This window comes from Ceratotherium simum, chromosome 25, assembly GCF_057802395.1.
Source record: "Ceratotherium simum simum isolate JZ-2026a chromosome 25, ASM5780239v1, whole genome shotgun sequence".
Classification (NCBI taxonomy): Eukaryota; Metazoa; Chordata; class Mammalia; order Perissodactyla; family Rhinocerotidae; genus Ceratotherium; species Ceratotherium simum.
In genome coordinates, this window is record NC_141924.1 from 21,618,332 (window position 1) to 21,642,216 (window position 23,885).

A 23,885-nucleotide genomic window follows, 5' to 3' on the forward strand; every position below is an offset into this window, starting at 1 on the left:
AGAATATGGGAGGGATTTGTGGAGGAAAAGAGACCTGATTTTACAGCAGTTAGTATTTCTCTACCCTTTTCCTCTGGTCTTTTGTTTATTGCTAATAATGGCTGAAAACAAGATCTAATTACAAGTTTAAGTCTTTTTTGGCTTCTTTGTTGTTTGGAAGGTATTTATATTTTTATAGTTTACCCCAAAATAAATAATTTGATAATTGCCCATTCAAATTTCTCTTGTTTTCCATCCTTGATAGTATTAAGAAAATGATTTGATACTGACCCTTAGAAGAATTTTATTGGATTTGCAAGGCTCCTTTTTGATCTCTCATTTAGCACATTACTCATTCTCTTAAAAAAGAATTTGGCAAGATTTCCGTAATAGTGTCTTGTTGACAGTTGGGCTTAAGCATAAAAAGGAAATGGTTATGATGGAAGAGAATGGGGTTTAAATGTTGATGGGGTTAAGACCAGGGACAAGAGACCCAGAGGAGGCTGAAGACAAGAAGAGACACAGTGTCCTATTGGAGTTGACATGTGAGCACAGGGAAGAAACCAGGGCAGTCACACAGTGTCAGCCACACAGCTCTGTACCTCCTTTAGTGATATACTTTTAGGACTGGAAGGGATTTCAAAGATGATTTGCTCAGACCTCCTTCATTTTACAGTTGAAGAAATAGCCCAAAGAGACTAAATAACTTGTTCAAGGTCAAGTGACAGAGCTGGATGAAAACCTGCATTCCCAGAGTCATAACCCTGCATTTCTGCTACCTCCCCTGAGATCTAAGCGTGCAAAACTCTGACTAGTAGGAATGTTCTTAAATGTCTTAGATAAGGACACTTTGCTGCTGTTGTTCTTTCTAATACATCGAAGTGGTTTGGAGATGGTGAGATTACTTTATCTCATGAAAGAAGGGACGTTGTGTTTTCTGTCAACATACAGCACATCGGCGTTTCTCAGCCATTTGTCAAGTGTGCCCTCTCTGATGTTTTCTCTCCACCTCTGGGTAACCCCGGCAGCCAAGAACAGAGATATTGCGCTTTATTTTTTGTGGTTTGTTTTACAAAAATAATAGATACACTGGTTGTCCTTTTACAAACTACACAGGGATATTGATGGAGAAGCACTTCTGTTTGAGCTCAATAAGTTGATACAAATCATTACGATTATATTATTAAGTAGATAGCATTTTATAGCTGTGTGCCTGCCATTGGGTTTGGTGCTGTGTGAGATACGAAAGGTGTAGTTCATTCCCCCTCCTGTTGGAATTTGCAAGTCAGTTGGAGAGGCCAGTTGTATGCACGTGCAACCTCAAATGCACCATGGCTCACATGGAACCCTTGCCTCCCACCAGCTCTCATCCCCACTACACCTGTTCCTCCTCTGTCAGTAAGTGGCCCCACTGTCTGTTAGTCACTCATACTAGAAATACGGAAAAACCTATCAATCTTCCTTGATTTTCTTCCTCTTCTTCACTCCCCCATCCAGTCTGGTAGAAATTCCCTCTAACACACCCCCTGTTCCCCAGCTGAACTGCCAGCAGACTCCTGTTCATACTTTAAGACTGCTAGCACTGCTTCTTCAGGGAAGTCTTGTTGACATCTTCCTAGAAAGCGTCAAGTGCTCCTTCTTCAGTGCAGATGTAGCTGGCAGTAAAATTCTCTATTAAAAATAATCAGCTATAGTTCCTGGAAGATCAGGGAACTTAGCTTATTTCTCTTTGTAAACCTAGTACAAGGCACATTAGATCCTCAGTTTTTAAATCAATACATTTTAAAATCAATTGTTTTTAAATCAGTGCACTGAGTGGGAGAATTTTTAGTTGAATTTGCAGTACTTATGAAGTATCCAGTGAAGTGAGGTTGTAAAGGTAAGCAGAGGCCAGATCTTGAAAAACCTAAATGCTACAGAAGGAAATGAGTAATTGCAGCTGGGCACATAGGTCCGTGAGACTTCCCTGTAGGCAGATATCACGTGACCATGTTCTGGCAAGTGGAAACAGAAGTGCTAGGTGCAGCTTCCAAGAAGTCTCCTAAAGGAGGGGCATATCTTTTCCTTTCTCTCCTTTCTGCTGGCTGGAATGAAATCTAAGTGACTGGGGCTCCCAGAGCCATCTGAATGTAGCAGGGCTACATTCCACAAACATCCTAGGGTTTGTGGAAGAGGAAGCTGGAAGAAGCCTTGGCAGTAAGGAGGGCATTCCAGGAAGAGGAATAGAATGAAAGGACACAGTTAAAGGCCAGATAGAAGAGGATGACCTGGCAAAGGATACTGAAAAGGAGTCACCCAGAGTAATGGGAGGAAAACCAAGAAAGTGGTTCAACAAGGAGGAACTGGACAACCGCTACCAATTGAGTAAGGGAGAGATCAGGAAAGCGTCACTGGATATGACAACATGAAGGCCTTGGTTAGTCCACTGAAATGGTGAGGGCAGAAGTGATATTGGAGTGGGAGGTGACTCTGTAAAGATATTTGTACTTGAAAGGGACAGAGAATTTAGAGTAGAGGGACTAGCTGGAGGGGGGTGTGGAGTGACGGGAAGGTTTTCCTGAGATACTGGAATATGTTTATATGCTGATGGGAATAATCGTATTCAGAGGAAAAGAGAAAGGAGGCAAGGTCTTGAGAAGATGAGTTGATGAGATCCAGAGCAAATGGACAAAGATGGGATGTTTGCAAGAAGGGACACTTCCTCCATAGTAAAGGGAGTGAAGAAGAAAATGGGGCGTATGTGTGGGTAGGTTTATAGATTTGGGATGCAGACATGAGGGATCTTCTATCTAAAGCCTTCCATTTTCTCCTGAAATATTTACCAAGATCGTCAGCTGGACAGCAGGTAGTAAGGTCATCATTCCCCATATCGTGTCAGTCTCTTCTGTTTTAGCTTGTGTTCTTCTGTGCTGTGAGAAGAGTCTTTCCCAAGTTTTGGATACATCATGTAGCTGCCTTAAAATCCTTCAGTGCCCCCACTTCCCATGGCATACAAGGCACATCACAGAGGGCCCAGCTTCCTTTCGCAGCCCCATTACTCTCCAGTCATTACTGTCTGTGCTCCAACCAAAGCCAACTACACAGTTGCTCTCAAATAACTCGCCCTTGCTGCTTCTCAACCTTTGAGCATGCTCTTCTGGCCCTGTCTCTTTCTTCCTACCTGGTGAACTCGTTCTCCAAGACCCAATTCTCATATTGCATCCTTTTAAATCTTTTTGATTTCCCTCCTCCTTCCACAGGCCAGGAACTATAGCTTTTATTTATATATCTATATAACTATCCTTATATTGTAGCTTGTTCATCTGGATTGAGTACAGTGTCTGTGTATGTGGCAGGCACTGAGTGAATGGATGAATTTTCATTGCTTAACCTGCTCCTTTAGCAATTCTTAATGAAATTAAAAAGAAATGAAATGAAAATCATATACTCTTAGTATTTGATCCAAAGAAAACATTGTTTCTTTTTCTTTTATTTTTTTTCCTAGGTGGTTCTGGAATGGAGCCGGGATCAATACCACGTTTTATTTGATTCCTACAGAGACAATATTGCTGGAAAGTCCTTTCAGAATCGGTGAGAAGAGTCACATTTGGAGAGTAGCTTATTTGGATTTAAATGATGAGTCATGAAATAACCTATGCTTTAAATATGACATTTGAAGGGGTCTTTCCAAATTGTAGATATGGTTTAACTTGTTTAAGGCCACGCCCATCTGAAGGAACCTTGTAGCCTATCCTCACGTTTTACGGAAGAAAAATCTGGTTCCCTAAGAGTAATCCTGCCTTGCAGTTTATTGAGTACTTTAAGTTACATGATCTCATTTTATTCTTGCCCCAGTTCTGTGAGATAAAGGTAATTCCATCCCTCTGTAGGATAAGGAAACCAGGACGCTACTCTACAGCCAGTTCTGAGCCCTGGTCAGTATTCTTCTGTTGACTTCACTCTGTTAGCCAGGCCATTCCCATGGTAGCCACCAGAACAGGACCACCACCTGCCCCTGTGGTCACCATATCTTGCTGCCTCACTGTGAGGAGGAGCAAACAACCTCACAGATTGGGTCTTTTTCTCCTTAAGGCCAAGCTTCTTGGTGCAGCCACTCTTGAATACTGCCTTCAACCTTTCTTTTCCTTGGAGATTTTTTTTCCCCTCACAAGACAGACCTCAGAGTGGAAGCAATCTTTTCCAGCATCTTCCTTTCCTTCCTACAGCTAAAATGAATCACACAGGCTCTTTTTGGTTTTTGTCTATAAAACTACTTATATTGTTTTATATCATAAAAGCAATATATGTGTGTGGTTGAAAACATTTCAAGCAATATGTAAAAATAAAAATAAAGCCTATCTCTGTTCCATTCTGAATTTCCCCTGACCCAGAGGAACCACTGTTAATGAATTTTTGTTTTGGATTCTTCTGGTGATCATCATTCTAACTTTCAAAAATAAACAAGAATTCTCTCCTTTTTGATTTATTCACTTTGTACAGTATCTATTGACTCTTCTTTCCATTGTAATGGCACACAGCTTATCACTACAGGGCAAGGAGCAGGAGGTGACCAAAGCAAATGTGGGGTAGCTAACAAGGTAGTTAACCTCACAAAAGACCTTGGTCTAAATGTCAGAGGCCATAACTGGAAACCTGTCTTGATCCGGACTGTCCATTTTTCCCTGAGGAGAGGTCCCATAAATCCTTCCCTTTACTCTCCCTGAATCAGAAAACCTAATGAAACTACAAGCAATAATTGGTGTCAATTGGCGCACCTTGACAGTGTTGTGAGAACCTCTAGACTGTACCACCAATTCCTCTGGAGCCCTTGTCCCCCACTTAGAAGCACTTCTTTGTCCCTCCGTTCACTCGTTATGAGTGCCTGTGTGGTTTCTATTAAATAAGTAGTTTTTAAAATAACTGTGCTAATTAGGTGTATGCAGTGAAGAAGGGCTTTGGGATTCCTTGAGTTGACCTAAAGCTTTACTCTTTGCTTTGGTCCTTAAAGTGCCCCGCGTATGAATGAATCCCTGAATTTGCTTTTTCAAAGAAGATTGAATCTTTGAGCCTTACTCTATTTTAGACACTGAGGTATGATTATCTGCTGTAAAGAATTTTATGCTCTAGTAGGAGAGAGAGCTTGTAAGCAAGGAGCTAGAGAAGTAGGGAAACTCTGGATCTTTCTCTTAGAATCTCTTAAAACAGTTTTCAAAGACCCTGGGGTCTGTGAAATCAGAACTATTCTTATCACAATACTAAGGTGTTATTTGCCTTTTTTTTGGTGAGGAAGATTGGTCCTGGGCTAACATCTGTTGCCAATCTTCCTCTTTTTTTTTTTTTTTGCTTGCGGAAGATGGTCCCTGAGCTAACATCTGTGCCAATTCCTATGCTTTGTATATGGGACGCCGCCAGAGCATGGCTTGATGAGGGGTGCATAGGTCCATGCCTGGGATCTGAACCCGTGAACCCCCGGCTGCCGAAGTGAGCACACGAACTTAACCACTAGGCCACCGGGGTGGCCCTTATTTGCCTTTTTTACTGTTGACATTTGCACTGATGATGTAAAAGCAGTGGTGGGTAAAATTGGTACACCTTAGCATGAATCGTTGTATTCTTCACCACCACATATTTGCAGGGGAGGAAGAAAAACCTAGTTTCCCTTAAAAATGTTCATGATGAGCAGTAAAAATTATTAATTTGATTATATCTTGACCCTTTGAGTATACATCTTTTTAATGTTCTGTGGATGAAAAGGTAAGCACCCATAAAGCACCTGACTGCATGGGGATTGTCTTGAGGAAAAGCTCTTGTGATTGTTTCACTTGCAGCCTGAGCTAGCTGTTCTGTTTTGTGGAGCACCATTGTTAGAACTTGAAAGGACAGATGGCAGTGTGATTACTCAGACTTAGTTATTTGGTAGGCATTTTCTTATTGTGAAATTTTTGTTGTACATTATTGTTTATCAGTCACCATATAAGTGCATCCCTCCACCCCCCACCCCCCTAGCCCCTGGTAACCACCAAACAGTTGTATCTGTTCGTGTATTGGTTTATCTTCCATGTATTGGCAGGCATTTTCTTTTTTTTTTGCTGAGGAAGACTAGCCCTGGGCTAACATCCATGTCCATCTTTCTCCACTTTATATGGGATGCCACCACAGCATGGCTTGACAAGCAGTGCGTTGGTGCGCGCCTGGGATCCGAACCGGCAAACCCCAGGCCACCGCAGCGGAGCGTGCGCACTTAACTGCATGCGCCACCGGGCCGGCCCGGCAGGCATTTTCTTGACAGTGAACAAAGCGATCCTGTTCCTTAAAGGAAAACAAATAATAGTATTTGTTGCCAATGATAAAATTTGAGCTTTCAAGTGAAAATCAGAATTTTAGAAAACTTGTTTCCACCACTGGGAGCTTAAACAGCTTCACAATATTGTAAAGATTTCTCTGATTAGATTTATGGCATTATGCAAAAAGTCACGTTCGTTAATGTGTGCGGGAAGAGGGAGAATCCGCCTCTGCCCTTTCTCTTAAGGTTCTTATGGCTAGCCAAATAATTAACAAGACAGGTTAGCAGGAAATATAATACCAAGTTTAATAACATGTATACATGGGAGAAACCAGGGACACTGAGTTTCTCAACACAATGGCAGAGATTGTTGTCTTAAATACTATCTTCAGCTAAAGACAAAGGAAGATGTTGGGGGTGGGTGGTGTTTTGGGATTTCAGAGGGGAAGAAGACAATTTACATGGAGAGGGAAATGTAAATGTTTGTCAGAGAATGCTTTGCAGAGCCACTTATAGATAATGTGGCCGGAGAGACAGGAATTATAGTAATCAAGAATATGTACATTTAAGTCTTCTTCCGTACTGATAAGAGTTTCCAGAGACAAGGCCATCCCACGCCCCCCATCCACCCCACCCCCGCCTCCCAGCACACAGAGGGAGATACCTTAACAAATGTAAATATTTGGTAAACAGAACTTTGAAAAGAATGGGCTTAGTGAGGACCCTGCCAGTCTGTCCATACCCAGAGTTAAATTCCTTTAGGCAGTTAGTGGGGGAGGTCGAATGTCCATCAGAGAAAATAAGGTAAAGAGACATATTTCAGGGTGGCCAAATTTTGATCTCCCACAATGTTATATAAGAATATTAAGGAAATGTGTCACCATTTCGCAGCTCTCTGTAACTCAGTAAGCTGTTATTTTCCAGATAACCAATACCTTAATGTTACAGAATCTTACATAGGTAAAAGAGCCATTCACAGCAAGAAAGACCAATGGATTTTAATGTAAAAGCACAGAAAGTTCATTAATGTGGTTTCAGATTCCACATTGCAACTAATTTTTAAGAAATTACCACTTATTTTGGTGTAGAATCAAAGAAGAATATCCACTATTATTTGAAAAGGCTATTAAAGGCTCCTCCCCTTTCCAACTACATATCTCTTGTGAGCCTGGTTTTCCTCGTACACTACAACCAAAACCATATATGGGAACAGATTGAATACAGAAGATGTGAGATGCTTGCTTTCTTCTACTATGTCATTAAAGAGATTTGCAGAAATGTAAAACAATGCCTCTCTTCTCACTACATTTTTTTGTTGTTTTGGAAAATATTATTTTCATTAAAAAAAGTATTCATGTGAAGGCCTTTATTTTTGTTTTAAAATGAATTAAATATTGTTAAATGTCTGTTTTATTTTCGAATATAGCAAATGTGGATAGTTATAACTTATAAACAAAAGTTTTTTGGGGTCCTTAGTAATGTTTAAGAGAGTGAAGTGTTCAGAGACCAAAAAGTTTGAGAACTGTTTCCTTACTGTAGCAGTTCTCAAATGAATGTGCAGCAGAATCCCATGGAGGGCTTGAGAAAATACTGTTTCTCCCCACCCCCAGAGTGGTCTGAGTCTGTGGGTCTCAGAGGGGTTCAGAGAATTTTCATTTCCAACAAGTTGACTGGTGATACTGAAACTGCTGGTCCGGTGACCACACTTTGAGTTCTACTGCATTAACAGATTCTTTTTTTTTTTTTTTTTTTTTTTGGTGAGGAAGATCAGCCCTGAGCTAACATCCATGCTAATCCTCTTCTTTTTGCTGAGGAAGACCGGTTCTGAGCTAACATCTATTGCCAATCCTCCTCCTTTTTTTCCCCAAAGCCCCAGTAGATAGTTGCATGTCATAGTTGCGCATCCTTCTAGTTGCTGTATGCGGGACGCTGCCTCAGCATGGCTGGAGAAGTGGTGTGCCGGTGTGCACCCGGGATCCAAACTCGGGCTGCCAGTAGCGGAGCACGGGCACTTAACTGCTAAGCCATGGGGCCGGCCCCAACATTAACAGATTCTTAAAGAAATATAATTTTCCTACTTCCCTAATTTTCATTTTAGCAATGCTGATTTTCTATTTTTTTTTTTTTGTGAGGAAGATCAGCCCTGAGCTAACATCCATGCTAATCCTCCCCTTTTTTTTTTTGCTGAGGAAGACTGGCTCTGAGCTAACATCTATTGCCAATCCTCCTCCTTTTTTTTCCCCCCCCCAAAGCCCCAGTAGATAGTTGTATGTCGTAGTTGCACATCCTTCTAGTTGCTGTATGTGGGACGCGGCCTCAGCATGGCCGGAGAAGCGGTGCGTCGGTGCGCGCCCGGGATCCAAACCCGGGCCTCCAGTAGCAGAGCACGCGCACTTAACCGCTAAGCCACGGGGCCGGCCCGCAATGCTGATTTTCTTAAGCTCAAAGTGGATTATATTTTTTTTTACTCAGAGATTTATTGAGTACCTACTCAACCTGCTGTGCCTTATGCTGTGCTAGGTGCCCATGGTGCACAGTTGTGTAAATCCCTGCCCTGAAGAAGCTTCAAAACTTTAGAAGGCAAGTTAGCTTAGGAAACCACATATTGAGGTCAGCAGTTTTAATCACTCCTGTTCTCTTTCTGAAGAATTTTTTTGTATGTGTTAAATATTTCTCCTCTTAATTTTAAATTTCATTAAAATATAGTTTGATTTTTATGTAGTAATATGTCAAAATTGCCAAATTTTGATAATGACAAGTAAATGGATCATATATAACATATCACATGTTCTAATATATTGTAAAATCCTGTAATGTTTATGGGAAGTTTTCATTGTTTTGCTAGTTTTTCTGCAAGTCTTTTTAATGTTGTTTGCCCTGAGTGAAATAAAAAATCCCATTCTCTATGTCAGTAGTGAGTGAATATGTAAATTATTTATTGCTACCAGATGTGAGGCGTTAGGTCAGTCTGGGGCTCCATTTTGTCATCTCTAAAATGTAGCTACTAGATATAGTGTAAAATCTCTTCTAACTCTTTGGTTCTAAGATACTATTTAAATTCTAAGTTTTCTTACCTACTTTATAGAATGTAGAACCAAGTGGACTATTAAATGCCTTTATAGTCACTTAACTGATTAAAATAAAAGTTGTGTCACTGTCACCGTGGCTTTGGTTCTGAGTCATAGGTGACTTATTTAGTCTTCAGCTCTAAGATAAAGGCTTTCTTCTCATCTGGGAACTAAGATAGTGGTCTCGTGGTTAGAACGAAAGACTCGAACTCACTGTGACCATGTCTAAGAGTAGAAAAACAACTGACTCATTGACCTGGAGCAGATCACACGATCTCCTTTGGGTCGTCAGTTTAACACCAGAGAGTTAAATTGATCGTGTAATACAGTCTTATTAGAAGAGCCAGGACATGAATGCATTTATATACTTAACATTGTTTTCCTTAATTGAATGTGTATGGATATCTCTTGGTTCTATCAAAAAATCTTTAATAGCAGATGCTTACTTTTACAGGAAAGCTTTGGAATGTGCAATTCTTTTTCTTCCCCTTTTTGAAAACCTTTTCTTTTTAAAATGTCACTTAAGCAGTTTTTATTTATTTATTTATTTATTTATTTACTTATTTTTTTTATTTTTTTATTTATTTTTGTGTGTGTGTGAGGAAGATCAGCCCTGAGCTAACATCCATGCTAATCCTCCTCTTTTTGCTGAGGAAGACCAGCTCTGAGCTAACATCTATTGCCAATCCTCCTCCTTTTTTTCCCCCCCAAAGCCCCAGTAGATAGTTATACATCACAGTTGCACATCCTTCAAGTTGCTGTAGGTGGGACGCGGCCTCAGCATGGCCGGAGAAGCGGTGCGTTGGTGCGTGCCCGGTATCCGAACCTGGGCCGCCAGCAGCGGAGCGCGCGCACTTAACCGCTAAGCCACGGGGCTGGCCCACTTAAGCAGTTTTTAAAAATTTTTTTTTAGTCTAAGCATAGACTACCTGAGAATTTGGGAGTGAGGTGGATAATTTACATGTGGGTAACGTGAGGCATTTTTTTAAATGGAAAAGACTGATGTGTATATGTTGAGGGATTGAACTAATAATAGTTATTTAGCCAACAAGTATATATTAAACCCCACTCATGAACCAGGCACTGTTCCCAGGTATGTAGTGATGAACAAGAGGAACTCATTGACCTCATACAGAACTGGCATTCTAGTGGGGAAAGCTTTATTTATTTATTTATTTTAAACTTAAAAATGTGAACTATAACATACATATAAATCAGCAGTTCCCAAAGTGAGTTTCCAGAACAGTAGCGTCAGCATTACTTGGCAACTTGTTAGAAATGCAAATTCTGGGGCCCCACTCCTAATGAACCAGAAACTCTGAGAATGGAGCCTAGCAATCTGTTTACCAAGTCCTGCAGGTGACTCTGATGCCTGCTAATGTTTCAGAACCATTGATATAGATAAATGCAGAAAAAACCTAGATGAGGAATCTTGTGCATACTGTTACAGTGGGAGAGAGAGCCTGAAGATATAGGCAAGAGAGGAAATAATTAATGAAGCAGGGCACAGAATGCATGATACCACATCTGCCCTGGAGGTACTCCATCTAGTGGAAGATAGTCATGGATAAAAGTAGTACAACGCAGTGTGCTAAGGATTCCTTAGAGTACAAAGTACAGTGAAGCTGCATGTTAACAGTACATTCTCTCTGTAGGAGGTGAGGGAAGAGGGCGATTGGGGAAGGAGGAAGTGGTTAAAAGAAGAATGCAAGGAAGAATATTCTAGGCAGAGGGAGAAGCATGTTCAGAGGCACAGAAGCCTGCAAATTCTTATCCTGTTTGGGTAAGGGTGCACAATTAGAGTGTTTAGAGCATGAGGTGCAGATTATGAAGGAGTTTAGATTTTATTCTGCAGGCAGGGCTGAACCTTGACAGGAGGGTTGGTAGCTTCTCAGCTATCACACATGCCTGAGTATGAGGTGATTCCTCGTTTTCCCATGAAGCTCTGGGTCCCCTGGTACCTCTTTGACCCTCCTTTCTTCTTATGCTCTTTCCTTTGCTTTCATTGTCTCTGTCACACTGGCCTCTAGTTCCATGACCATGTCATATGGGTGTCTGCCTCAGGGCATTTGCACATGGTGTTCCCTTTCTCTGGACCATTTGCCCCCCAGTTACCCACATGGCTTGCTTCCTCACTTCCTTTACATCTTTGCTGAAATGCTGACTTCCGATGAGACCATCTCTGATCTCCCTATGTAAAACTGATCTCCGCATGGACACACTTGGCATCCTCACTTTCTGCTTTATTTTCTTCATAACATTTAATGTCGTCTGACTTTATTTATTTGGTTTATTTCCTGTCTTCACCTTTCTAGAATGTAAGCTCCACAAAGGCACAGATCTGGGCTTTGTTTTATTTACTGCTGAGTCCCCAGCCCCTAGAACAATGCCTAGCATATACCAAGTGCTCAATAAATATTTATTCAACCAGTGGATAAACACTTCTTCTGTCCAGTCATCTCACTTACTTTTAAGCTTAAAGTTGTTGTCACTTCTACTATTTACTTTTTTCCTTTCATAATTTGAAAGATTTATCCACCAAAACTGCATGTATTTTCCCATGAGATAATTAACCCTGCACTGAGTAATACGATTGCAGCCAAAAGCAAAGACGTGATGCTCGGGTTAGTCTTTGGAGTCCTTCACCTGCTGCGGGCCTGATCCTGTGCTAGCCTATGAGGGAGAGAAGAGGGGGGTAAGCTTTGGTCCCTGGCCCAAAAAAAAAAACTGTACCATTTCTTGGAAAAGACCAGACTTGAAACAGAATCATCCAAAGTATATGTCATATGTCACTATAAACTCCTGTGATAGGTCCAGAGCAGGCCCTGAAAGATGGGTAGGGTTTTGGTAAGTTGATGAAAGAAAGGGGAAGAAAGCTTTCAGCTGAGATAAAACATGAACAAAAGCACTAAGATGAGGCTTAGACAGGATGCTTGAGAATTAAAAACCTGCCTGACTCTTTATTTTGAAGATAAGATAATAAGGAAAAAATCGAGCAGGTTCGGGAAGGTCTTCTGTGCTAGTGTCTCATATAAATCATTGACTCATTCAACAAATACTTAACTGAGCTCCTGTGTGCCAGGCATTCTAATCGGTCGGGTACTTCAGGGAACAAAACAGGAAAGTTTCCTGCCTTCTTGGAGCTTACATTCTGGGGAGGGACACACATAATTACCAGTGTAGGTAACAAGTTAATTATTTCATATGTTAGAAAGGTGAAAAGTGCTGTGAAAAAAAAGGAAAAGCAGAGCAGGGCGCGGAGGATTGGGAGAGGCTGGGCTTGGGGGCAGCAGGGAACAGAAAGCTGCAGCGTTATATACGGCTAGGTCTTCACCGTGCACTGTTGGATAACTCTTTGTTGGTGATTTTGTTGAGCTTCTAATTTCTTTCCTACGTTTGACTGCATTTGCATCCCGCCTCCCTCATTTGCTAAACTAAGAATGTAGCAGTTTAAACTGAGCTTCCAAGAACTCCCTGACAATCTTGAAAGTGGAGCGATAGCAGCCTCTTTACAGGGTGGTTGTGAGGATCAAGTGATGCAAAGTGCGTGAAGTGACTAGCATAATGCAACTCACAGAAAAGGTTCTCAATAAATGTTAGTCCCCCAGCTCTAGTTTGAAAACATGCAATTCTGTGATATACATCATGGCTGGGTTCCCTTTTCACTGATTTTTTCATAACCTCTAAGTTTAAACTCTTATACTCTTATTTCCAAATATATTGGAAAAATGCAAATAAGCTGGAGGACTTGTGGGTTTACCCTAGGCTCTGTCTGCCCATGCCCATTGACGTGGTTTACACCTGGGTGAATGGCACAGATCTTGAACTACTGAAGGAACTACAGCAAGTCAGAGAGCAGATGGAGGAGGAGCAGAAAGCAATGAGGTAAGACTGATTTTTTTAAATAACAAAACAAAAAGTTGTATGAGTACAAGTAGCAGTACATTTCAGAAGGGTAAGGTGATGTTCACAATGCTGTCCAAGCAAAAATCTTCATCTCCAATTCATGCCATTACCGGATTTTGACAGTCATGAGTCCAGCCCTTGTTTCTTGATGCTTAAGGAGGATTCAGCGACTTGGGTGAGATCCTTGGCCTCTCCTCCTTAGATACCATTTTATGACGGTGGCGCTCTAGTGGTGCCTTGCTCTCCCAGGGGCTCCTCCTCAAGGTGGAGGAGCCTCCCAAAGGAACCCTAGGTTTCCCACTCACCCAACCTGAGTCCCAGCTGTGATATCATGAAATGAAGTTTTATTATGCAAAATAGCTTCACTGTAAGACCCCATTATTCCCTTGAAAAATAAAACAGGCCTTACAGACTTAACTTTTTCCATTTGATAAAGGCAGTAAAAAGTGTATTCCCTTTATGTCTTTTAATATCAAGTAATACACTATGGAACTAGAAATCTTGGTAATTTTTTTTAATAGGGAATTTTGATCATTTTATTGACTTTATCTGGGAAAGGTGCAGTGAGCTTCTGAAGAGCCTTCAGAGCTAGGGATCTGGCTGATGTAACTTCCCCTTTGATTGCTCAGGAGTATTTGCTGAGAACTTCCTTGTTCGCTTCTGTGTAAATGTTATGGGTGCACCCCGGTTGCAGGTCATTAGCTATGTTATACTGCAACACATTGTCTCTTTCTCTCCGTGTCAGAGGATATAAGACCTTCCCAGTGCATGAAAATGACTTTGACAGCCTGGTACCATGTTTTACTAGTAAAATGTAAAAGCTCATATTTTAAGTAAACTGTCGTGATTACCGTGGGAGGTACGTGATAATATTTGTTGATCATATTTCATTGAAATATAATTTATTATGCATCTTAAATGTAATGAGCATTATAGTATGCTCCTTTTTATGTATGCTCCATTACATAACCTAACCTACTGGTTAGTTCCAGTGGAGTAACCAAGAAAATCCGTGTTATAAGTTACCTCTTATTCACATTTAGGGCTAGCACTAGTCCATGCAAATGTAATGAAATATATTTGCTTTCATTAGAGAAATCCTTGGGAAAAACACAACGGAACCAACCAAGAAGAGGTAAGCATTTTGAGTTTCCTCTCAGGAATAAAAATTGAAGGATTGAAGTGAAACTTACAGGTTCTCACTTGTTTTTATTGGGTGCACATTATTTTGTATTTACCCTATTGCTCCTGTTCAATCCCTCTTCTGCTAATTTTTGACCCCCAAATTAAATGCATCCATTAGATGGGAAATTTTGCAGTGCCAAAGGCATAGTTGATTGAGAACTCTGGTTATTTGGGTGGTGGCTCGCCAAAGCTTTATCATCTCTGGATGGGTTAGGGAAGGTTTTCTTCTCTATCGTTTTCCTTAATCTGTCTTGGTGTACTGTTCTCTTGGTCCATTTAAACTCTAACTTAAACCCAGTGTTTTTATTTATAGAGTTTATATCTATCAATCATTTAATTATGTGTTCAGTATATACTTTCTTCTGTTTAAAACCTGTCATAGTTGTATGTCTTATATTTAAAGCCTTGGGAAGGGAATTTAGCCCAATGACAAGAATCAGATGTATCTATCTTGGTTCAAATCATGCCTGACTCGGACAGGTCCTTAAAACAAGACTGTCTCACTGACAAGCGGAAATCTCTGTTAACTGCCACTTCCCCACTTAACCATTAGACTTAAAATAAAAGAGTTATTCATAGAAATGAGCCTGAGGAATTTTGAGATCCAGAAGTACCTTCTGAATCATCTCCTTATGTTAATTATATGTATTTATTTATAAATATGCTACTGTTAATACTGTTATTTTTAAATGACTTTTAAATTATTTAAAGTAATGATGCAACATTACAGAAAAGTTGAGAGGAAAGTGAAAGAACAAACTCACATAATTCTGTGGCCCTCATGCAACAACTCTGATCATTTTATTATTCCCTTTTCATGCATGTTTTTATATTTATAATCTATAATCTGCAATTTTGTATCCTCCTTTTTAAATTTTATGTAATTTTAGATATTTCTATGTTGATAAGTTATCTTCATGCTTCTTAAAACTGTACTATAATGTACTAAATGTTGGGTACTTCTGTATTTTCACTATTGTAAATATTTTGTGATATTATATTTGGGTCCATGGCATTTTCTGTGTGTGGGTTTGTTTGTTTTTCCTATTTTATTTCTCTTCTACTTGGACTAGATTCCTGGAAGTAAACTACTGAGGAAGAAGCATATGTATGTTTTTACGGGTCTGAATAAGTATATATGTATATGTATACATAATCTATGTATACATATGTATATACATAATCTATGTGTATACAATCACACATCACTTAACAACGGGGTATGTACTGAGAAATGTGTCATTAGGCAATTTTGTCGTTGTGCGAACATATAGAGTGTACTTACACAAACCTAGGTGGTGTAGCCTACTACATACCCAGGCTATATGGTACTCATCTTATGGGACCACTGTTGTATACGTGATCCATCATTGACTGAAATGTCATTATGCGCATGACTGTATTACCAAATTGCTTTTCCAAAGAGGAAATGGGGAATAGCCATTTGCGGTGACACCAGCAATGTTTGAGAGGAATAGGTGTACTATACTTGCACTGGCATAGAGTTATCATTTTTTGAGGGGAGCTAATTTAGTAAACAAAGTGTAATCTTGATTGTTTTCTTTTGCATTTCTTTATTAGTGAGGTTGGACAATTTTATATACTGTTTGACTAGTCGTAGCGCCCACTTTGTGAATTCTCTCGCTGTGTCCTTTCCCCATTTGTTTATTCAGGTGATATGTTTATTCTAAGTATTTCTTATGTTTAGATAGAAATGTCTTATAAATTTATCTTAGAACCTTGTCACATTTGCTTTTGTTTTTGTTGGTGTTGTGTCATATCCAATATATTTAATTGTATTCTAATTGGAATTGGTAAAGTGTGTCTGATAAGATGATACTCTCTTAACCAGAATTTACCTACTTTCTAGTCTGCCTGATAATGGGCTTTACTGAAATTATGAATAATCTTTAAAACACTAGTAATGAAATGCTTAATTTCTTGTGCACCTTTGAGTTAGTAAATTTTGGTGGCAATCTTATTTATAGGAGTGTGAAAACTCTAGCTTTAGAGTTGCACTTGTTCAGTAATTTTATATCATACTTGCTAACCTACTAAATGTATATATTCTTGAGATAAAATTCCTTGTTCATTAAAAGATTATAATTTTTTGTAGGATACAGAAAAACACCTGGAAAGTTTAGTAGTATTAACAAGCTTTTTATGTTGATTAAGATTTCAAGAACGTAGCTGAGAGCATGTTGGTATCTCTCTGCAGTGAGCAGCAGTTGGAGTGTTTGCTGACTCACTGCATTAAGGTGCCGATGCTGGTCCTGGACCCAGCCCTGCCGGCCAACATCACCCTGAAGGACCTGCCAGCTCTTCACCCTCCTTTTCATTCTGCCAGTGACATATTCAATGTTGCAAAACCGAAAAACCCTTCCACTAATGTCTCAGTTGTTGTTTTCGACAGTACTAAGAACGGTAAGATCTTCCTGTGGGTATTTTAAAATCATGTTAACATTGGATGTTTGAATAACAAAATTCTGAATAGAGCAGAAGTGGTTCAATTTTAAAGAAATCCTTGGTAAACTGAAAGCATTAAAAGAGAAGCAACAGAGCTTCCATTGTATTTCAGCCCTAACCTCAGAAAAGGATTGGATATATTTACTCTGGGTAATACACAGGCCTTTCTGTGCTGTGGTCAGGACCTTAACCTTGGTACTCACATTTACCTCATTCTCTTGGCTCTGAGGTATTGTGGTTGCTTATTTATTTATTTTTATCATATAACTCCGCGGCAAGGTTGTTTTCTACAGTTTGGGCAGAACATCCCTGGAGCTTTCATAGTTTACATTCTGAAACATCTGGTTCTATTGTACAGTAGACTTGGCCAGATAATAGAATTAAAATTGTAATTCCTGGCATAAAACTGCAGCTGCATCCTTAGAGATCCCATCCTCCTACTTGGCCACTGAGCTGCTGAGCCCCACGCCTGCATCTCCTTCTCTAGCCTCCTGTCTCTCCTTCCTCTGCACTGAGCGTCTCTGCTTGGAGCCTCTATGTTTTCCCCTGTGTGAAGTGAAAACTGTCCTGTCCCCTTTACAACATTGAGTCCCCTTCTCAAGTTCTCATTCTTCTAATGTCATACCTCCCAGCTTAAATCTTTGGAACTATCTTCGACCTGTTCTTTCTACCTCCGTAACTAATAATTAACCTTATCCTACGACCTGCTTTCACTTTTTGCACATGACTCTTAGATTCTTACCTTTCTTACTCATCTCATTTCTTCTACACCAGAGCGAATTCCTTCACACAGCCTCCAGTAATAGACACCTAGCTGCTCTGCCTACCTGTAAAGTTCTTTTCCAGTCTGTCCAGCACACAACAGTAAACAAATCGGAAAACTCTGATTTTCTTGGTTCACCCTCCCCCCTTTTTTTTTTGATGAGGAAGATTGGCCTTGAGCCAACGTCTGTTGTCAGTGTTCCTCTTTTTTTGCTGAGGAAGATTGGCTCTGAGCTAACATCTTTGCCCATCTTCCTCTATTTTGTATGTGGGATGACGCCACAGCATGGCTTGACAAGTGGTGTGTCAGTCCGTGCCTGGGATTCGAACCTCTGAAGCCTGGGCCACAGAACCCAGAGTGCGTGAACTTAAACACTACGCCACTGGGCCAGCCCCCCAGTTCACTCCCTTTTTGAGGAGAAGAATATAGTAGTATATGTTTGTTTTTCGCATACATACAAACTCCCCTTCCTGGTGTTTAGGATTCAGCTTTAATTGCCCACATGCCTGCCCTCCTTGCATCTCCTCAAGGCTGTCAGTGTCTTCACACATATGTGGTGCTGCCCCTCCCGTTCCTCTTCCTCTCCCAGCCCTTCTCCTGTGCTTTCCAACCCCATCTCAGGTTCTGTCTCCATGAGGATCCCAGACTAGTACATTCACAAAGATTTTATCTATTGTTACATTTCTACATCCCTGTAGTACTTGTAGCTTAGTTCACAACTTAGTTTTTGATTGCACAGGAGTTTATGGTGTTCTCATCTAATTCCTTCATTGAGCAGAAACCGTACCACTCACCAGTTTGTGTCCTGGACAGTGTCTAACATAGTCCTCACTTCCTGGTACTTAATAAGTTATTTGTAATTTGAAAGGAAATTGTAACTTTCCAAGTACATATATCTCTCTCTTTATACTATAGATCTGTCTCTGAACTATTTTGTATAAGTGACTTATGTTTTTCTCTTTGTTATATTTTAAATATATAGGGAAAATAAAGGGATAATCTCTGATAAATTATAACAAATTATCTGATTTATTTTTTTGGCTAAATTTAGCTTTGTTTGTTTTTAAAATTAGAGTTTCCTTAAATTAAGGTACTCTGATAACATTTTACCTGAAGAGAAAAAGGCATGACATTATGTTAATAATTACAGTATAACTCAGATATAACATCTATGGAGAGAATGTTGGATTTCCCTCTACTAATTTTGTAACATAGCAAAGACTACAAGATTGTAAATTTTGATATAAATAAAATCTATATTAAACTATAGTCTTCTAAACACTATTTTTGAATTCCACTTGAATTTCTATTTGACTGTCCTATTTCCTAATTCATTCATTCAGTAAAGATTTGTGGAGCCACTGCTCTGAGTGGGTGGTGGTTCTAGGTAACAGAGAAACAGCAGACAACAAAAAAGACACATTCCTGCCTTTTGGAGCTTATGTTTCTAGTGGGCCACAAATTCTCTATCATCCTCAATTATCTAGGTCAGGGATTGCCAAATTCTTTCTTCAAGGACCAGAGAATAAATATTTTAGGCTTTGTGGGCCAAGAGGCAAAATGGTGGATATTATATAAGTATTTATATATGCATTTAACATTTAACCATTTTAAAGTGGCAAAACTGTTCTTAGCTTGGACTGTACTAAAACAGGCAGTGGCTAGATTTTGGCTGTGGACTGCCAATCCGTCTAGATTTAAGAATTTGTAGCCATAGGGCCGGCCCCGTGGCTTAGCGGTTAAGTGCGTGCGCTCCGCTGCTGGCGGCCCGGTTTGGATCCCGGGCGGGCACCTACGCACCGCTTCTCCGGCCATGCTGAGGCCGGGTCCCACATACAGCAAGTAGAAGGATGTGCAGCTATGACATACAACTATCTACTGGGGCTTTGGGGGAAAAAATAAATAAATAAAATTATAAAAAAAAAGAAAAAGAATTTGTAGCTATATTTGACATTTCGTTTATCTCATTTAACCTCTTCCCAGTTAATCGTCAAGATCTGTTGACTTTTTTCCCTTCTGATTGGTGTCATTTTTGCCTCTCTTCTGATTACCCTACCCCGTCACTTGTGCCCTAGACACTACTGATTGGACAGGACTTCAACAGTCACATGATCCAGCCCTGTGGCTGGGCCTGGATCTCCTCCGCAAAGTGGTTTTTCCCGTCAAGCTTATCCCCTTTGTTGTATAGGAAATGAATCTCTTCCTGTGACAGTTCATTTTACCTCTGGACCACGTTGACTTTTACAAGGAATTACAGAGTGCTTTCTCACGTTGGTTAATTGTGTATCCCTTGAGATCCTACAGAACTAATGTAATCCCTCTCCCATGTGACATTTCTTTTCATTCTTGTTCCTTTAGCTGTCTCTTAGAGGTTTGTCTGTGTCCTAGTTTTCTCTTCTCAGAATGAGTTTTAGTTTCTGTTACTTTTAGTGTGTCATCTGGAATTGAACATTCTATTTCAGTGTGGTTCACTCTACAAAGAGAGCTGGACTGTTCTTTCAACAAGTGTTTATCGAGTGCATACTATGTGCCAGGTACCGTTTTCAGTGCTGAAGATGCAGCAGTGAACAGATGGACAGAAATTTCTTCCCTCATCAAGTTTACATCTTGGCAGAGGGAGACAGACAATAAATACAACATATAAGTAAATTGTATAGTTTGTAGATGATAAGTCCTGTAGAGAAAAATTGAGCAGGGGCAGTCGAGTGGTAGGGGCAGACCGACTGAGAAGGTGATTTTTGAGTGAAAATTTGAAGAAGGTGAGAGAGCCTTCATGAAGCTAACATGAATATATGGGGAAAGAGTGATTCAGGTAAGTGGTATAGCCAGTGCAAAGGCTCTGAGGCAGGAGTGTGTCTGGCATGTTTGAAAAAGAACAGGGAGGCCCGTGTGGCTGGAATAGAGTGAACAAGGGAGAGGGGGCAAGAGATGAGCCTAGAGAAGTAACTGGGGACCAAATGGTGTGGGTCTTGCTAGTCATGACAAGGACTTTGGCTATATAGTCACGCATTGCTTAATGACAGGGATATGTTCTAAAAAATGTGTCGCACAACGGTGAACATCATAGAGTGTACTTACACAAACCTAGGTAGTATAGCTTACTACATACCTAGGCTATATGGTACTCATGGGACCACTGTGGTATATGTGGTCCATCATTGACCAAAATGTCGTTATGTGGCACATGACAAGGAGTACGACAAGGAATCGGAGGGTTTTGAGTAGAGGAGTAATGTGATCTGACTTACGTTCCAAAAGGATCAGTCTGGCTGCTGTGGTGGGAATAGACTGAGGAGGGGCAAAAGTTACAATAATTCAGGCAAATGGGAAGGTGGCTTGGATCAGCGTGGTGTCGAGAAGTGGTTGGATTCTGGACATTTTGACGGTCCACCGAGGATCTCCTGATGGGTTGGTGTTGGGGAATATCACCTTCTTATTCTAAGCACTCTACTTCTGTTTAAAAGCACAACAGTGCAGTTGAATTTCAGTATGACCACAGCACATTGTTGACTCATACTGAACTCACTGTTGACTAAAACTCCTACGTCTTTTTAAAAAAACATTTATATGCACTAATGCTCAAATCCCTCTTTTAACTTTTGCTCATGTAGTTGGGTTTTGGTGCCAAGTTAAACATGTTAACTTTGTGGGAGATTTTATTTTGCTAGATTTGACTCATTGCTCCAAATAGTGAGAACTTTGAGGAACCCTTAGTCTGTTATCCAGGATAATAGCCTCTATCAGCTTTGTGTAAATCCACACGTTTTGCAAGCCTGCCTTCTGTATCCTCCAAAACCTGGATGGAGAGTTGAACAAGACAGAACCTATGGCAGACTTCTAAAACCTCCCTCTTCGTGATTGTGGCTTTATAATTCGCACTCTCTGGGCAGAATTGGTTATAATCCACCTAACGTGAGATCTAGCCAGTATGTCTCCGTTTTGTCCATAAAGATGACATGAGATGTTGTTAGTACGTTGCTGAGATTACATACAAATACATGTACTGCGTCTGTTAGAATTCTCTGATCAACCAGTGTAGAACCCACCATATCAATGGGGAGAAAGAGAGACAGAGACAGACAGAGGTGTGTATCTGATGGAGTTCTTCATCATGAACTCCTACTCTTAGCGCTCAGTGCATCCTTTTAAGAGAAACAGTTTATTGCGAAGGCTTGCTTTTCTCCAGTGCTCACCAACTATATATATATGTATTTTTTTGTGTGTGTGAGGAAGATCAGCTCTGAGCTAACATCCATGCTAATCCTCCTCTTTTTGCTGAGGAAGACCGGCTCTGAGCTAACATCTATTGCCAATCCTCCTCCTTTTTTCTTTCCCCCCAAAGCCCCAGGAGATAGTTGTATGTCATAGTTGCACATCCTTCTAGTTGCTGTATGTGGGACGCGGCCTCAGCATGGCCGGACAAGCAATGCGTCGGTGCGCGCCCGGGATCCGAACCCGGGCCGCCAGTAGCAGAGCGCGTGCAGTTAACCGCTAAGCCACGGGGCCGGCCCCAGCACCAACTATATTTTTATGGTGCATTTGAGACTCTTGCCCAGGATTGGCATCCATCTTGCCAGGGTACAGTTTGCAGAACCTACCTTGTATACCCATTTTGAAGATCAGAATTACAGCCTTCTGACTTCTCTTCTGTTTTCCACGATCCTTGAATGTCAGCAGCAAGCTTGCTGATCTTATTTGTCCCCATCACTTTAGAACTCTCTCTCAGTTGGGCTGTGTCATGACGTCTCATGCCCCCCGCTCCACCCCCAACTTAATCTGCCCTATTCAGCATTGTCTGATGAATCTTAGGAATTCACCGTGACTCCTAAGCTACCCTAGAATCTGCAGTAGCTGCCTGCTGTTCATCTAAATGCCACTGGCCTGGCTTTCAGTGGCTCCCTTCTGGTTACCCTTTTTTACCTAGTACTCATCACTGCCAAATATTTTGCTCTATTCAAACAATTCTTTTTTTTTTTAATTAAACATGTTGATGTTTGCTCCTGCATGTTTCTGCTGCCCGCATGAATCTCTCCTTCAGTATTGCAAAATTTAACATTTAATTGTACACTGATTTACATCGTTCCCCTTTTGTTGGACGGGTTAATTTCGTCTCCCCCAACTACCTCTTTTTGAGACCATGTATTATACTACTTGAACAGCTCCCAACAGCTTTGTACAGTGTCCTGGCAGACATTGTAGGTAAGTATTCATTAAAAATATGCTTGTTTATTGTATTCTCTATTGTAGTTGAAGATGCCTACACTGGAATGTTTAAAGGAATCAGCAAGCAGACAGTTTGGAGGGGCTACTTGGTATGTTATTTCAAATGAATTGTATTTTTGCTGTGACTAGAATAAAAGTATGAGTAATAAAGCTGTTTTACTTTGAGAGGCTTTTTACTGTTTACTTTTCCTCTAAGGCTAGCTTATAGTACGTATTAATGAATGTTGATCTGAGTGCTCTTAACATTCTTATTTTGAAACTTATAGGATGCAATAGATCTTTACTAGTTTTCTCAGCTGTGAGCTTTCACAAGCCTTATGATGAGGAGAATGAGTTGTGTTTTTCCCCCTCTTATTTTAGACCACAGATAAAGAAGTTCCTGGGTTAGTGCTAATGCAAGATTTGGCTTTCCTGAGTGGATTTCCACCGACATTCAAGGAAACAAATCAACTAAAAACAAAATTGCCAGAAAATCTTTCCTCTAAAATAAAACTGGTAAGAGCATAGAAAATAGTGCAATCAGTATAGCACATCTCATTTAATGCGTGACCCTTCTGTTGTGTTCCATTTCCTGATAGCACAGCCGGCAATCATAAGAAGCAAAGAGGGTCTCTGTTCTGCCACAGTATGTTGTCTTGAAGACGGCTCTTCATTTATAGAAGATCCTCACTCCTTATTCTTAATCTGGGCAAAATTCTAAATTATTTGGTTTGTTGGTTTCCCAGACAGAAGCAGGATTCATTTGTTTGACAAATGAGCTTCTACCATGTGTCAAGTGCTGTTATAGCTTCTGAGAATACAGCAGTGGATAAAAGAGATAAGAGCCCTGACGGAACTTACAGTGTAAGGCAGTGGGAGCGTGGGAGGAGGAAGTGGGGGAGATCATACATGTAAGTACACGCAGACTCCAACCTGCACGCTTACTAAGAGCTTTCACTCGTAAAGGGAGTGCGCTTCAGATAATTGGAACATTTGATAATGTAAAACTTTCATTAATAGCTAATTGAGCCATTAACATATTTAGAATTTATAC

At 40.4% G+C, this 23,885-nt stretch overlaps 1 protein-coding gene across 2 annotated transcripts in view; it reads left to right on the forward strand.

The window, feature by feature from the left end:
• The window catches only part of GNPTAB (N-acetylglucosamine-1-phosphate transferase subunits alpha and beta), a 97,964-nt gene that overhangs the window by 43,498 nt on the left and 30,581 nt on the right, over positions 1-23,885 (forward strand). For both annotated transcript variants that reach the window (XM_087449031.1, XM_004418023.3), the window contains exons 2-7: positions 3,464-3,549; positions 13,075-13,194; positions 14,309-14,350; positions 16,619-16,824; positions 22,877-22,941; positions 23,213-23,347. In XM_087449031.1, coding sequence (XP_087305157.1) covers positions 13,088-13,194; positions 14,309-14,350; positions 16,619-16,824; positions 22,877-22,941; positions 23,213-23,347 — 555 coding nt within the window. In that variant the 5' untranslated portion in view covers positions 3,464-3,549; positions 13,075-13,087. The remainder of the gene's footprint in view (positions 1-3,463; positions 3,550-13,074; positions 13,195-14,308; positions 14,351-16,618; positions 16,825-22,876; positions 22,942-23,212; positions 23,348-23,885) is intronic.